The following is a 16381-nucleotide window of genomic DNA, read 5'->3' as shown; positions in this document are numbered from 1 at the left end:
TGTAAAAGTGTCCTCTCAATAAACTGAATAGTCCTTATTCTGTTGCAAATTCCATCGAAAATTGGCATGATGAACTTACCTTCAAGATAAAAAAATACGCTAGAAAAGCATTTTTAAAAAATCCATAAAAATTCTTTCAAACATGTTGTTGGAAATGCTTTTATAAGTTCTTTCCGACATTTCTTCGAGAATTAATTATAGAATTCCTTCGGAAAGTCCTTCAAGTATTTCATCGGAAATTCCTTTAGGAATCTCATCAGAAACTATTCCTTTGTTCAGTAGTTCAGTACAGTAAATTTATGGAAGAGTTCTTCAACAAATTATCGGATAGAATTCAGGTATTTTGAATGATTTTACTGAAGGAAAGAATTCCTAAAGGTATTTCTGAAGAAATTATTAAAGGAATTTACGAATAAAAAATCCTGAATTACACTGCTTCAGGAATTCCTTTCGAAGTTTCACCAAGATTTATCAAAATTGGCAGGATATCCGTTTAAATCCGATAAAGATCACAGAAACTAATTTATGAATATTCATGCAAATAGCGTAACGAAAAACATGCCCTGTGTTCAAAAATTATTTCCTCTGCTTTTAATGGACAATAATGAGGAATTAAAATTTTCGGGTCCCAGCTGAAAATTTTCTAAGTCTAATGGAAAACACTTAGAATAATGTTACGGATGAGGGATTGATTTTTTTGCAGAGTATCAAACTCCATATAGCATGGGTATTGCTGGAATGGGTTCGATGAATAGAAGACGGAAATCGCCAAACGACCGAAAACCCTTTTAATACAGTTGTGATCCGATTTTGCAACTGCAAAAAAAAAAATTGAAAATTTTACCGAAAATTATACCACAAACAATGATTTCTGTACCATCGACCGGAAACCATTCCAAGAAGTTCCTCAAACAATTCCTTTGAAAGTACCTCAAAAGAATTCCTCCGGGAGTTCCTCAAATGAATTTCTCCGGAAGTTCCTCAAAGGATTTCCTCCGGAAGCTCCTCCAGGAACTCCTGTGGAAGTTTCTCCAGGAATTCCTCGGGGAGTTCCTCCAGGAATTTCTCTGGAAGTTTTTCTACGAATTCTTCCGGAAGCTCCTCTAGGAACTCCTCTGGAAGTTCCTCCAGGAAATCCTCCCAAATTTCCTCCAGGATATCCTCCCGAAGTTCTTCCAAGAAATCCTTTGGAAGTTCTTCCAGAAATTCCTCAATGAGTTCATCCAGGAATTTCTCCGAATGTTCTTAAACAAATTCCTTAGGCAGTTTCTCTACAAATTCTTCCGGGACTTCCTCCAAAATTTCCTCCGGGTGTTCCTCAAAGAAATTCGTCCGGAAGTTCCTCGAAGGAATTCTTCCGGAAGCTCCTCGAAGTGATTCCTTCGGAAGGTCCAGAATGGAATTCCTCCGGAAGCTCCTTAAAGTAATTTCTCCGGAAGATCCTCAAAGGCATTCCTCCGGAAGTTCTACAAAGCAATTCGTCCGGATTCCATCCAAGAAATTCCTTGAGAAGTTCCTCCGTCGTTCCTAAAAGGAATTCCTCCGGAAAAATCGGCGTACAGCCATATGAAAATTGAACAAATATGCAGCATTTCTTCTCATTTCCTAGAAATCGATGAATCGAAACCATTCGCATGCTGTCATGTGTGTTGGGAGTAGGTCACCATCCAATGATTTCGATTCCTCGATTTCTAGGAAATGAAAAGCAAATGCTGCATAATTGTTCAATTTTCATATGGCTGCAAGCCGATTAGTTTTTTACGGCGCCGTGAGCCGTCTTTAATTCTGAAATGGCGCCAAACACTGATTTCTGGCTTCCACTCATCGAGCCCATTCCCGCAATGCCCAGCTTCTAAGTTTTTGTCAATAAAATACTGTGTGATTTTTTTCATTTACCAGTAAATTCTACTAAGGAGCAATTCTCTGTGAAATCATGATTTTTTTCGAGATTTCAATTTTGTATTTTTTGATTTCTCTTAAATTTCGCATAAACATTCTTTGTGATCAAAAAACATAATTTTCATCATTGGTTTGCCATTTTGACTCTAGCCTAACTTTTGACAAGGGCAATGTGACCAGACGTCCTATTTGTTCCGCGCTGAAAAGCGTCCCGCGAAATCACATTTCTTAGTATTTTCAAAGAAATTATATGATTTGTAAAATATATATTTTTGACAAAAGCAAACGTTTTGTAAGACAATCGTATGGATCATAAAAGTCAAGATTAAAATATGCTTCTGTGACTCAGAAAAAAATATCTCTATAGTTTGTTTTACTCAAGCCTTATAATAGCAGTGTCAAATTTTTAAATCTCATTCAGGATTCAAATCAAGCGCGACTCAAACCCCACCCGACTCATTGCCCAGAAAATCGTTCATGATTCGACTTGCAATTTGCATCATTGCATGATTTCAACGTGTTCTTCTACGATGTTTTCATCAAATTAACTTTCTTTCCCTAAAAAAATGGTTACTAAAACCATACCAACATTAAATACTCTTATATTGGGTTTTAACGCTTTTTGGAGGAAAATCATTTTTCGGCAAATGGGCGAAACGATGCGATTCTGTGTGAAAAACAGATCGAAAGCGAGCTAGATCGCACATGAGGCTTCGATGATTGAGATTTGAACATGACTCTACCAATACTGGCCTTATACCCTGGAAATCTTGTAAGTAGATTTTGCTTCCATGTATTTCCTGCTAGGTGAGAACAGAACTAGATTTAGACAGAACGTCCAAAATCCCACTCCATATTAATTTTATGCGGACCAAAATCTTGCGGAAAACTTACCCCAGTTGGAAGACGACCATTAGATTGTTAATATTGAATGTTGGTAGTAATAGATCCGACAGTTACGTTGAATAACTTGATGCAAAAAATGCTCCAAAAAATGAATATTGTGTTCAAGGTAGCCTCACATTTCGGGAAAATTTTCTATTCCTGAAAGTGGAAGCTTCAACTTGAATAGACTTTAAAAAATATGATCTAATTAATTCTTAATCACAATACTTTTGTTAGGTAATTTAGAAAGAATTATTTAGGTTATTCAGAAAATAATTTTCAAGATACGATACCATTGCTTATATCTTTATTAAAAATAATATTCTAACAAATTTCTATACACTAGACGTTCAACAGCTGAAAGTTATTTAACTGCAATACTTTCTAACTGCAATTCGGTAGTTGCAACAGTTTTGCAGTTATCAGACAGAGGACCGCCAAACTTCAAAACGATGTGAAACTCAATAACTGCTGCTATGCGCTGTACGTTCAACGTTTGAAGAAAGCGTTGACATCTAAAATGTATAACCGTTTATCGAACAGTTAACAAACTAAGCCTTAGTACTAAATAAGTTCTGAAAAAAATGATAGATTTGCTTTGAGTGCATTTCTAAAACATATTTAACTATGAACTTTATTTGTGTCCCGCGCTCACACAAAATTTATCTGGTCACTTTAGACAAGGGCCCAAGCAAAATCACCTTGAACACTGTCAAAAAAATTTAACTTGAAAACGGCTTGTCCGATCGTTTTGATGTCTTGGCAGAGCCGTAGCGTGGACTCCCGGCGCCCTTGGCGAATTCTTTTTTTGCGCCCCTCTCTTACTAAGGAAAAATGTGCAATATTTCACAATTGGCTCATCTTGTAGAACAGTAAGATTAAAAAGTTTAGTGGATTGAAGATGCTTCATATAACAAGCAGTATATTAGGCGGAATGTCACTGGAAAGTTTTTGACTGTTGTGAGCTTTTACACTAATTTGCAAAGTATGGTGAGATATGTTAGGAACTTGGTAGAGTCGTGGGCATTTCTGAATCCTCGTATGGAATCTGTTAGAACATCCATGCTGAAAGATCATTAAAATTGCTGAAAGTTACTTATTTACAGCTCATAGTGTCCTAACGGCTGTTTCTTGCTCTTAGTGGAAGAAACTGACGTACTTGCAAGTACATAGCAAAGCAAAGAGATTTGAAAATCGTGACAAATCATATACTAATGTCAAATGGTTGGAACAAGAAAATCCAAATCTAAAGTGGATCAATCGATGATCGAAATCGCTATCGGATTTCGGATCAAGAAAGATACAACATAAAAATGGGTCTGTCAGTGGTTTGGATATGGAAGTTGGGTCAATAACATCCAACTTTGAAGTGGTCGGAATCGACATCGGAAGCAGGAGGGCCATGTGGTGAAATGAGGCTATGAATGCTTGGCACATGTGGTCGGGGTTCAGCCAAACCGCACCAAGCGGCTTTTCGACTGACTTGTGATATTTTGTTCGTTCAAGGACAACGGAAATTGTTTCATATCAATTTAAGCATACATTTGCAGTAGGATATCCTCAGTTATGGGGTTGAGGGATATCCAATACGATTTGCGATCAATTAAATCTGATAAATGAAAGTTTGAGCAGAAAAATCGGTAACTTTTCGCTGGTGCTTGGTGTGTTTTGGATGAACCCCGGTCATGTTGTATGTGTTGTGCACGGTATACAGACAACAAGGTAGGCTCGTAAGAAAAATTACACTTCCAGAGTGACGCGTATTTTATCGCCACATGTTGGAGTACAAAAGTAAGCATGCTGAGACCGTGGAGCATCGTCTCGGTTCAGCTTGTGCTAAGATAGAATTTACGTCACATGTTTGCATTCAAACTGAATGTTTACATGCGTGCTGAGCCTGTCTTGTTTTTTGTATGCCGTGGTGCTGTGGATAAATTTTGTTAATCTATATAATTTGATAAATGATAATCAAAGTAGTCATTCAATCAAGACACATTATCGCTGCTTATCGTAATGCCGCCAGGTCAAATGCGTCCATGATGATAATTTTTCGGACTAAATGAAGTTTTTCTGAATGAAATGAGCAAATTTGTCTTAAATCTACACCATCCTTACCCTTACCCCAACCCGATATAAGTCATTAGCGTAAAAGGTCTTTTACAATTTTGGTCAACAACTGTGGCAGTAATTGTGCCCGAAAATGGTAACAATCCGATCTACAATTTTCAAATAACTTTTTGAATATAAGCTTTCTAGACTTTTTCTTAGTCCCTTGTAGACGGTTTCGAAAGGCTCAGAGAAACCGAAAGGACGACTTGTTTATTTGAGATAGAAGAAAGATTTCTCGCGTGATTTTTGAAAACGTTGTAAGTCCAAAAAATAGGCTCTCTTTGTTTACTTTCTCTTTCGATTATTACAGAGCCATACTAACATTTACATTGGATTTTCCTGCACCGATCTGAAGAAAATAGCTTTGTCTAGTGTGCTGAGGTGAAAATATTGTAACAAATTTTAAACTAGCCTAGATATTACCAAAGGAGAGCGTAATAAAAGAGAGTCTCTCATTTGGACTTAGACGTTTTCAAAAATCACGCGAGATTTGATTTCTTGAAATATCTCCGCCATAGACCTTTAGACTTTATGGTCGGTTTGTTATTATTTGGCCATGTAACGAATCAAATTGTTCTGTTTCCCATACCGTAATTCTTGATTCCGGCGCCCCCTGAGGACTGGCGCCCTTGGCGGGGGCCAACCCGGCCAACCCCACGCTACGGCGCTGTGTCTTGGGCAAAGTTTTAAGTAATCAATGGGGCTATGTGAAAAAAATATACATTGTGAAAAAAAAAATGTTTAAACATTGAAAATGAAACTTAAAAGTCGATTTTCTTAAAAACATTTTTTTCAATATTTTTTATTGTTTGATATGTTGTAGCAGATAGTATACATATTTTTTTTGCACTATAAGTCATAATGGAGAAATTATGGACAAAATAGTTATATTTTTTTAAAACAAGTTTTTTTTTTCTAAAATAGTGGAAATATTATTTTTACGTTTTTATTGAACCGATTTTATGAAAGTGCGTCAAGTTTTCAATGGAAAAGGTGTACATCATTTTTTTCTGAATGCTACCGTTTCTGAGATACAGCAGTTATAAGATAAAATATACCGATTTTTTAAATTTTCAGTCGTTTTCGAATGTTTTTCGATTCTATTCCTATACCTAGAATCAAATTTTACGGAGTCATTGATATTTATTGACAAATGCTAGTATTGGAGCAGTGGTTGGTTATTTACTTCATTCAAACTGTAATACCATTGAGACCGGTCTTTCACTTGCCACACTACTCTCCTATCTAAGTCACAAGTCACTCAACCACAAGACCTATCAAGGTGATTGCATTGCAAACGACCCAACAGACTAAACTCAGATAATACAATCCACCCCGCGGGTAAGTATCAAGCCAATATATCTGTATTATTATTCGCAAACACACCACTACTACCAATACTGCGCCAGGCATAAACAATAGATAGAGAGTGAGACAGAAACTCTTGCTGAGTGCGTTGTGATCTGGTCGCGTTTAGCTAAACAGATATTTTGCTTTCGATTTATTTTAATTATATAATAATTATTATGAGAAAAAAGAAATTGTCTCTTTTATTCATTCATCATCAATTCGACGATTAAAAAAAACGAAAAAGCCAAATTAACAACAATTGTTTTTTTACTCTTCGGTAATTTCATCCAATTTCCTGTACAGTAGAGACAAATGGTGCCTCCGTTGGCATCACGGAGTCATAGTTTTAGTGTTATGCTGCATTTTTCATACTTCCTTCTCATAGTTTGAACAAAAGCATGGAGGCTTGGAATGAGCTGATTTTTACATTTTCATGGAAGTACGAGTTAGAATTGCTAGCTATCAATTGGTTGAAGTGAATGACAATCACAACAAAACCACACACACGAACATATACCCTACCAAACAAATGATTCATTCTGATCCCAATCAGCACATACTCACCCCATACACTGAACAAAATATGCACTGTGCAATCAGTTACTGTTTCGTTCGTTAGTGCATCACTAGTGTCTTTGTTCGACAGAAATAGAGCTAGGTGTGTGCGTGCAGTTGATGCATTCTTGTTATGTGAGCGTTTTGTGTCAGCCAGATTGCGAAAAAAAAATCAAATGCAATTGTAACAAACGCAGATGCTATGTGTACTGACTGCTACCAGTTTCTAATCAACAACATCAGTGTCAAGTGCACCAAACATCCCCCGCAAACGTGAACTCTTAGTTGTTCCGAACGCCCTCCCGACTCTCGCTGAGATGCATCCCCTTCTTGCTGATGTGGATCGGTGCGATAATCATACTAATCGATTTTTTCTCTCTTTTCTTTCTCTTTTACCGTGTTCGTTGTTTGATCTGTCCAACTATCCTCCTGTCCAAACTATGCATTCGCTGGATATGTGTTTGTCTATCGCATTGTGCTCTTCCCATTTTCCAACAAAACAATAACATCATGTTTATCTGTGTATGTGTGTATATGTGAATACTGTGCGACAAAACACTGAACATTTGAACGCACAGTACTCAATCAATATGGCCGACGAGGCGCGCGACAATCACATGCAGCAAATCGAACGGGCGGAGATTGCCAACCTGGTGCGAAGTCGCATGGAATCGCTCAACCTGCCCAGTATTGACTATGATGATGTGAGTGAGAAGCGGAACCACCTCTCCTACGTGATCATCAATCCTTCCTGCGACTTGAAACTAGAGGAGGGTGACATAATGTGAGTTACGGGGCGTGTTCGTCCAATACCAGATTGATAGCAGTTCTTTCCGTCTCCGCAGATACCTCGTGCGACCATCGCCATTCTCCGCCCAGAAAACGTTCGAACGGCACAACTCGCGCCGCAAGTCCAACATATCTTTCTGCTCCAATATCAATCTGGCAGCGGCGGCGGCTGGTTCCCGGCGTGGATCGGGCATCGGACTGAACACCATAGGTGGCCCTCAGCCGATGTCAGGTTACGTAACGCAACGTGCTCCCCCGCTGGTCACAACAAAATCGAATTCTTTGTCTCTTCCAGATAGTCCTAATGCAATGGGACAGATGAGGGGACGAAGCAATTCCCTCAGGGTAAGCACGCCCGGACGCAGCAGAGCGGCCGCTTTGGATGTGACGCTAGCAGAAGCCGCTCAATCCATTCAGTTTCTGTCTCCACAGATCGACAGTGACATCCTGCTGCGGCGGTCCAACTCTTTGCGGCAGGGTCTCCCGAACATCGGCAACACCGGTCGGCGGAAATCGTCCCTGGAGGAAATCGGCATAAGCCACTTCGCGACGCTAATGCAGGCCACCAATCATAGCAACCCGATCAAGATCGCGCTCAACGGAAGCATAGGATTGGAGGTACGGGGGTTAGACGAAAAGGTTGGGGCAGGCAACATACTGACGAGACTCAAATTAGAATAACGTTGCCCCAAATAGTCCGATTTGTATGAAACCAAAACCATCGGAAGCTAAAATTCTTTTAGTTTTCTGTCCTTATCTTATCTGTCCTTATCTGGGGCGGTTCACACGCATTGGAGATCTTCCGGGTTCCCCGGAGGTATGTTAAGAATATATTTTAGTTCAACTTGTTTCTATTTTTGACATGAATTTTTATCATGATTTATGTTTTTTGGGATAAGGACATAAAACTAGAAAAAATTCTGCGTCCAGTGGCTCTAGTTCCATTAAAATCGAATTATTTTTAACAAAAAAAAATGCAAAATGTAAATTTTTGTTCAAACATTCCTTTGAAGATATTATTTTATAGCACGTTACAATTAGACCTGTGCGCCGCCGTGCCACGTGGCCGAAATTTTTTACCACGCCGATGGGTATTAAATACAGTAGGTTAATGGACTTCGTATTTTTTTCTTTTTCTTAACTGTGAATTTTAGTCCCAGATCTATTGTAAATTGCTAGTCATTGTCTTGAGTAATATTTCCTGTCGTAAATACACATTTTCAGTCAAGTTCATATGGCAATTATCCACTCACAATTTTGCAGCATTAAATCTCGTTAAGCTTGACGGCCGTACAATTCGTAGTTACTACTCCGTGATTGACCAGAACAATCGTATTTGCACAGGCAACCAATGGATGGAACATGAGAGTTGCTTTAAAACCTCAAAGTGCACAGTCTGAGAGCTTTCTTTCCTTGAGGAATCTATCACCTAGAACGCTCTTTGGAATTCCTACTAAAATTTGTTTGGTATTCCAGTGTAGAATTATTTCAAAATTTTATTTGAAATTTGTTAGGAAATTCAACAATACTTTCTATTTTTTATTCAGATTCTCTTCTAGGAATCCCTTCGATAATTTCTCCAGGAAGTCCATTGAAAACTCTACCCGATATTAAAAAACTACTTTAGCTATTCAAACCATGAAAATCCTTCAGGAAATAGTTTGAGAACTCCTTCGCGAATCCCCTTTAAATTTTTTGTCGGAAATTCTACCTGAAAAAAGGGATTCCTGGAGCAGTTCCAGATAGAATTTTCTGCAGAATAGCTTGAGGAGCATCATGAAGGGTTTTTCGATGAATTTCTAGGAGTATTCCAGAAGAATCTATTGGGGAATTTCTTGAATAATTTCCAGAAGAATTTCGAGGGATATTCTTGGAGGAATTTCGAAGAAGTTCTTGAAGAATATTTCGGAAAAATTCCTCAAGATATTTCTGGAATAGGCAGATGAATTCGCAGATGAAATTTTTAAGGAATATCTAGGGAAAATCTGGAGAGTTCCTGGAGAAATTCCTGAAAAAATCCTGAAGGAACCTCCTAGAGGAATTCCTGAAAAAACTTCCTTGAGGAATTCCTGAAGGAACTTCGTAGAGAAATTCCTTGAGGAATTTCCTGGAGGAACTTCCTGGAGAAACTTCCTAGGCGAATGGTGAATTCCTGGAGGAACTTCCTGGAGGGACTTCCTGGAGAAACTTCCTGGAGAAACTTCCTGGAGGAACTTCCTGGAGGAACTTCCTAGAGGAACTTCCTGGAGGAACTTCCTGGAGGAACTTCCTGGAGAAACTTCCTGGAGGAACTTCCTGGAGGAGCTTCCTTCCCTACTTACTGGAGGAGCTTCCTGAAGAAACTTGATTGAGAAACTTCCTGGAGGAACTTCCTGTAGGAAATTCCTGGAGGAATTCCAAGAGGAACTTGAGAAGGAATTCCTTGAGGAACTTCCTGGAGGAATTCCTTGAGGAACTTCCTGGAGGAATTCCTTGAGGAACTTTCTGGAGGAATTCCTGGAGGAATTCCTTAAGGAAATTCTGAAGGAGCTTCCGGAGGAATTCGTGGAAGAACTTCCGGAGGAATTGCTGGAGGAACTTCCGGAGGAATTCCTGGAGGAACTTCCGGAGGAATTCCTGGAGGAACTTCCGGAGGAATTCCTGGAGGAACTTCCGGAGGAATTCCTGGAGGAACTTCCGGAGGAATTCCTGGAGGAACTTCCGGAGGAATTCCTGGAGGAACTTCCGGAGGAATTCCTGGAGGAACTTCCGGAGGAATTCTGGAGGAACTTCCGGAGGAATTCCTGGAGGAACTTCCGGAGGAATTCCTGAAGGAACTTCCGGAGGAATTCCTGGAGGAACTTCCGGAGGAATTCCTGGAGGAACTTCCGGAGGAATTCCTGGAGGAACTTCTGGAGGAATTCCTGGAGGAACTTCCGGAGGAATTCCTGGAGGAACTTCCGGAGGAATTCCTGGAGGAACTTCCGGAGGAATTCCTGGAGGAACTTCCGGAGGAATTCCTGGAGGAACTTCCGGAGGAATTCCTGGAGGAACTTCCGGAGGAATTCCTGGAGGAACTTCCGGAGGAATTCCTTCGGAAGTTCCGGAGGAATTCCTGGAGGAACTTCCGGAGGAATTCCTGGAGGAACTTCCGGAGGAATTCCTGGAGGAACTTCCGGAGGAATTCCTGGAGGAACTTCCGGAGGAATTCCTGGAGGAACTTCCGGAGGAATTCCTGGAGCAACTTCCGAGGAATTCCTGGAGGAACCTCCGGAGGAATTCCTGGAGGAGCCTCCGGAGGAATTCCTGGAGGAGCCTCCGGAGGAATTCCTGGTGGAACTCCCGGAGAAATTCCTGAGGAACCTCCGGAGGAATTCCTGGAGGAGCTTCCGGAGGAATTCCTGGAGGAACTTCCGGAGGAATTCCTGGAGGAACTTCCGGAGGAATTCCTGGAGGAACTTCCGAGGAATTCCTGGAGGAACTTCCGGAGGAATTCCTGGAGGAACTTCCGGAGGAATTCCTGGAGGAACTTCCGAGGAATTCCTGGAGGAACTTCCGGAGGAATTCCTGGAGGAACTTCCGGAGGAATTCCTGGAGGAACTTCCGGAGGAATTCCTGGAGGAACTTCCGGAGGAATTCCTGGAGGAACTTCCGAGGAATTCCTGGAGGAACTTCCGAGGAATTCCTGGAGGAACTTCCGGAGGAATTCCTGGAGGAACTTCCGGAGGAATTCCTGGAGGAACTTCCGAGGAATTCCTGGAGGAACTTCCGGAGGAATTCCTGGAGGAACTTCCGGAGGAATTCCTGGAGGAACTTCCGGAGGAATTCCTGGAGGAACTTCCGGAGGAATTCCTGGAGGAACTTCCTGGAGGAATTCCTGGAGGAACTTCCGGAGGAATTCCTGGAGGAACTTCCGGAGGAATTCCTGGAGGAACTTCCGAGGAATTCCTGGAGGAACTTCCGAGGAATTCCTGGAGGAACTTCCGGCGGAATTCCTGGAGGAACTTTCGAGGAATTCCTGGAGGAACTTCCGAAGGAATTCCTGGAGGAACTTCCGTAAGAATTCCTGGAGGAACTTCCGGAGGAATTCCTGGAGGAACTTCCTGGAGGAATTCCTGGAGGAACTTCCGAGGAATTCCTGGAGGAACTTCCGGAGGAATTCCTGGAGGAACTTCCGGAGGAATTCCTGGAGGAACTTCCGAGGAATTCCTGGAGGAACTTCCGGAGGAATTCCTGGAGGAACTTCGGAGGAATTTCTGGAGGAACTTCCGAGGAATTCCTGGAGGAACTTCCGGAGGAATTCTGGAGGAACTTCCGGAGGAATTCCTGGAGGAACTTCCGAGGAATTCCTGGAGGAACTTCCGGAGGAATTCCTGGAGGAACTTCCGGAGGAATTCCTGGAGGAACTTCCGGAGGAATTCCTGGAGGAACTTCCGGAGGAATTCCTGGAGGAACTTCCGGAGGAATTCCTGGAGGAACTTCCGGAGGAATTCCTGGAGGAACTTCCGGAGGAATTCCTGGAGGAACTTCCGGAGGAATTCCTGGAGGAACTTCCGGAGGAACTTCCGGAGGAATTCCAGGAGGATCTTCCGGAGGAATTCCCGGAGGATTTTTCGGAGGCGTTCCTGGAGGAACTTCCGTAGGAATTGTTGGAGTAATTCCTGGAGGAACTTCCGGAGGAATTGTCGAAAAAGTTTCGGAGGATGGAGCCAGCAATTGCAAAATATTTAAATCAATTGTTTATCACACTACACCTCAAAATCCTCAAGAAGTGGAACCATTAAGCTTGAAGTGCTGACCAATGTTTTACAATTCTAATTTTTTGTTATTTTCCTCATAGGTAACTCCACCGGAAGAACCGCTCCCAGTGATTGGTGTCCCGGTGCCGATGGGTAGCGGCGGTGGCATAAACCCCTCCAGCCTTGGTGCATCCGGGACCATGGGCGGGTCTACGCTTGGTTTAAGCTCAATTGTTGACTCATCGAATGCCGGTGGAGGCAACGGAAGCGGCGGCAACATCGGCGGATCCAGCTCAAACCTGTCCAGCATGCAGAACGAGTCCTCCTCAAGCGGTCAGCAGCAGCAACCACACCATTTGCACGGAACGATAGTATGATATAACTTAATGTGGGGCCGTAGGCTCCGCTCGGCGGTGCGGAACAATAAGTGGATATAGAAGTAGCCTCAAACCCGTAGCAGCAGCAGCCGAAGATTCTAGCAGGACCCATGAACGAACTGATCACCTTTCCAACTCTCCAACCAGGCAGATAGCTTCGAGCACAACAGGCTGGCTGCTATCGGTTAGCACAACACGCTCCATCAACACTTGCAAGCACCCCACATAATACGAGAAGTCACGATTTCTCAACCACAGTAGATCAGGAACCAAGAGGCGAAAATCGACGTAAGACGGTTTGAAACTGGTGACATTCAATGAATGTGATTTAACATTAGCAAAAAAACAAGTGATAGAAGACAACATAATTCAAAGCACATCCCTAGGGAACAATCAAGCAGACGACGGCCCTACCGATGGGCTACCGAGGAAAAACGACAAAAGTGACCTCCGGCTGCGACAGAAGCACTGTAAATAGTTCGAACGAAGCAAACCAAGAACCATGTCAGGACGATTCACAACTATGAATATTCCACAGCGTGCGTGATCAATGAACGAGTCCGTAGGGATCCAGAATGAGAAGCGTTTGCGCCAGGTGTCAGCATTGATCAAAAGTGAGCGGTGGAAAATCTCTAGGATTTAGGATCCAGAAGGCGCATGTGTTGGGAGAAACAGGAAACAGCATGTTTCGAAGGAATAGTTGTTTGGAATTTAATTTTAGGCCTAAATTGTTTTTGTTGATGTATACTTTTTGTTGGGAAAGTAGATATTAAACTATCGTTATTTGAAACTCTTCGTAAATCGTTATGAAAATAGTTGATTCTGATTATTTTTTACAATTCCGAGCACAGACATTCTGTTTGCTTCATTTTACAAGAAAATCGCGCAATTATTCGTGAGGCTTAGGCGTCATGGAGCTGAAATCATCAAACTTCCTGAATGAAGTTAACATTGAATTGAATTGTCTTTATTTGAGAGGCTTCCAGCCCTTGGCTGGCTCACCTCTGATAAAGCTAACATCTTTCATAGGAACACTAGAATAAGAAATAGGCACGAACGCTGCCGGTAAAAACGGCATTAAACTACCAAAAACGGTTTCAATCTGACAAAATATTTTATGAATAGGACGGATGCTAGAAGTGCAAGTTATGATAGAATTAAACCTTTTGGGACTCGCTTAGTCCTGAATCACTCATACAGTCCCGCCTCCACTGTGTACAGCAAGCGAACTTTTTTTGCTAGTTTTACTACGGTGCGAGACCTCAAGGGTTAGGAATTATCTACAACACTTTAATTGAAATTAATATTTCTACTACAAAGCAGTCGGATTTCAAATCCTGAAACTATAAGTTCTTAAATAGATCCAGTACAAAGTATTGTATTTATAAAAATCATAACTGGTTTCATGTTGTGTCAAAAGCTCGACCAAAAGAAAACTAAGGGTTTATTAGATTGCAATTGTCAGATAACAATTTGTTATTTTTGTCTTATTGAAATCTGAAAATGTTGTTCGGAACCTTCACGTTTCTTGTGCAACAATTGCTGTTCGTTATTACAGAAGCGTAAGGATTTATGCCGCTGCAAGTGTATGCTACTACCAAACATCCAACACGGCATCATGTCCGACGAAAACAAATGTAAATAAAATGCAAAACGTTGGGAAAAGTGCCCGATATAGCCATGTCTGAGTATCAGACATTGTATCCCCAACAACATTTTTAATTCTATTTGTATTTATTCAAGTTTAAATACAGATCTCAATCAAGGCGTTGCATAATCTTTATGGTTTTATCATAGTTTTCGTCTTGTTCGTACTACCTCAATGGTATATTCTCCTATAATGGTTTTAAGAAACGCTCCAAATACATCATCCAGTGGTTTCTTTTGACAACTTCTTGAACAAGAACACTTTCTTCCAAAGGATACCATATAGTTATATTTTGCTCTTGTGTTCAGTACAAAGGATCTCGAAAATGTCACCATATAACTTCTTTAAAACTGTATGGTTTTACTTCTTCTTATTATTGGCATTACATCCCCACACTGGGACAGAGCCGCCTCGCAGCTTAGTGTTCATTAAGCACTTCCACAGTTATTAACTGCGAGGTTTCTAAGCCAAGTTACCATTTTTGCATTCGTATATCATGAGGCTAACACGATGATACTTTTATGCCCAGGGAAGACGAGACAATTTCCAACCCGAAAATTGCCTAGACCGGCACCGGGAATGGAACCCAGCCACCCTCAGCATGGTCTTGCTTTGTAGCCGCGCGTCTTACCGCACGGCAATACTAAGACTCGACTAAGTCGAGCCAAGTACGAGACACTGAAGACGGCCTTACTGTTGAGGTCTAAATACGTATCTGTCAATTTCTTCGCCTATTGTTGAACGCACCAACGCACGTGCATTTCTTATCAAGTGTGTTTCAAGTGCATCATAACAGTAGTTTTGTTATTTGGGATGCTGGAGATGTTACTTTCAAGTGCATTGAACTCTGTGTGAACCGCCCTTCACATTCTCTCCTAGCAGAAGCTAGATCAGGGCTGCCCAACGTACGGCCCGCGGGCCGGATGCGGCCCTCGGCTCTATTTTTTGTGGCCCGCACACCGTGGTAGAAAATACTTCATAATCGGCCCACAAGTATATCTATGTAGCTCGAGAAGCTTCCTTTTTATAATTTATTCATAAATACTGTAGGATATCACTGATTTGAAAAAAAAAATCTGTTGATCGAGCCCCTTATTTTATGTGAAACGGAAGGTTAATGTGGAACTCCGCGTTGTTATGTTGAACAAAGGAAAGTCGGATTGCTTAATTTGTTCCGAAAGTAATGCTGTGTTGAAGGAATATGATCTGAAACGACATTACAAAAACAAACATTCTACGAAATACGATATTTACCCTGGACTAGGAAGATAATAAATGTTTAGGAAGTTTAAAAAATAAGGTGCTCATTTAATTAATTTAATTATTGATTCAATTTTTTAGTGGAACAGTGGATTATCGAAGTAACACTACTGTGGCAAACATGATGCCGGAAAATGCAGTACGGGCCAGTTTTGCTGTTAGTGAAATCCTGGAAAAACGAATGAAACTGTTCTAGGGCGAAGAACTTGTTAACCTTTTGTCTGTGCTCTGGGGTCAATATGACCCCAGGCCACTTTGAGTGGCTGCCATTTTTTTTAGTTTTCAACCGATTCTCCTAATTTTTGGTAGTTTGGTAAAACTCGCCGAGATCTGCAAATTTGCTTGAAAAATCTTGGAAATATGCGCTACAATGTACTTTTTTCAAAAAACTTACGTTGTCTGTGCTCTGGGGTCAAATTGACCCCAAATTGAAATTACTATAATTTTTTTAATGTTTTGCCAATTTTGAATTTTCGACATGTGTAACCAAAGATTAACCAATTTGCTGCCTATTTGTAAAATTCCTAATTATTACTTCCATCACAAGACAGTTCATTCCCACTAGACGACCTTTGATCAATATGCCATTTTAACAAATTCTAAATTTGTGCGATAAAAGAGTATTTACACTGAGGAGAATTCTATATATCGGAATATCTTGAGTAGTCTAAAATAATGAATTCATGAAAAAAGTTATAGCAATTTCAATTTGGTGTCAATTTGACCCCAGAGCACAGACAACGTAAGCTTTTTTGAGCACAGACAGAAGGTTAAAGAATGCATATCGGCTA

The 16381-nt window shown here is 41.0% G+C and overlaps 1 protein-coding gene across 1 annotated transcript in view; it reads left to right on the top strand.

Moving 5' to 3' along the window:
• LOC134218133 (potassium channel subfamily T member 2) overlaps positions 1–13495 on the top strand; it is a 651711-nt gene extending 638216 nt beyond the window's left edge. Inside the window, exons 23-27 of the mRNA XM_062697009.1 lie at positions 7377–7582; positions 7644–7819; positions 7883–7932; positions 8020–8205; positions 12407–13495. Of these exons, the coding sequence (XP_062552993.1) occupies positions 7377–7582; positions 7644–7819; positions 7883–7932; positions 8020–8205; positions 12407–12682 (894 nt within the window). The 3' untranslated portion in view covers positions 12683–13495. The remainder of the gene's footprint in view (positions 1–7376; positions 7583–7643; positions 7820–7882; positions 7933–8019; positions 8206–12406) is intronic.
• Positions 13496–16381: the final 2886 nt, after the last annotated feature.

The sequence above is a fragment of the Armigeres subalbatus genome, chromosome 2 (assembly GCF_024139115.2).
Source record: "Armigeres subalbatus isolate Guangzhou_Male chromosome 2, GZ_Asu_2, whole genome shotgun sequence".
Taxonomy (NCBI): Eukaryota; Metazoa; Arthropoda; class Insecta; order Diptera; family Culicidae; genus Armigeres; species Armigeres subalbatus.
The sequence above is the reverse complement of the archived record's forward strand: the minus strand, read 5'-3'. Positions and strand labels throughout refer to the sequence as shown.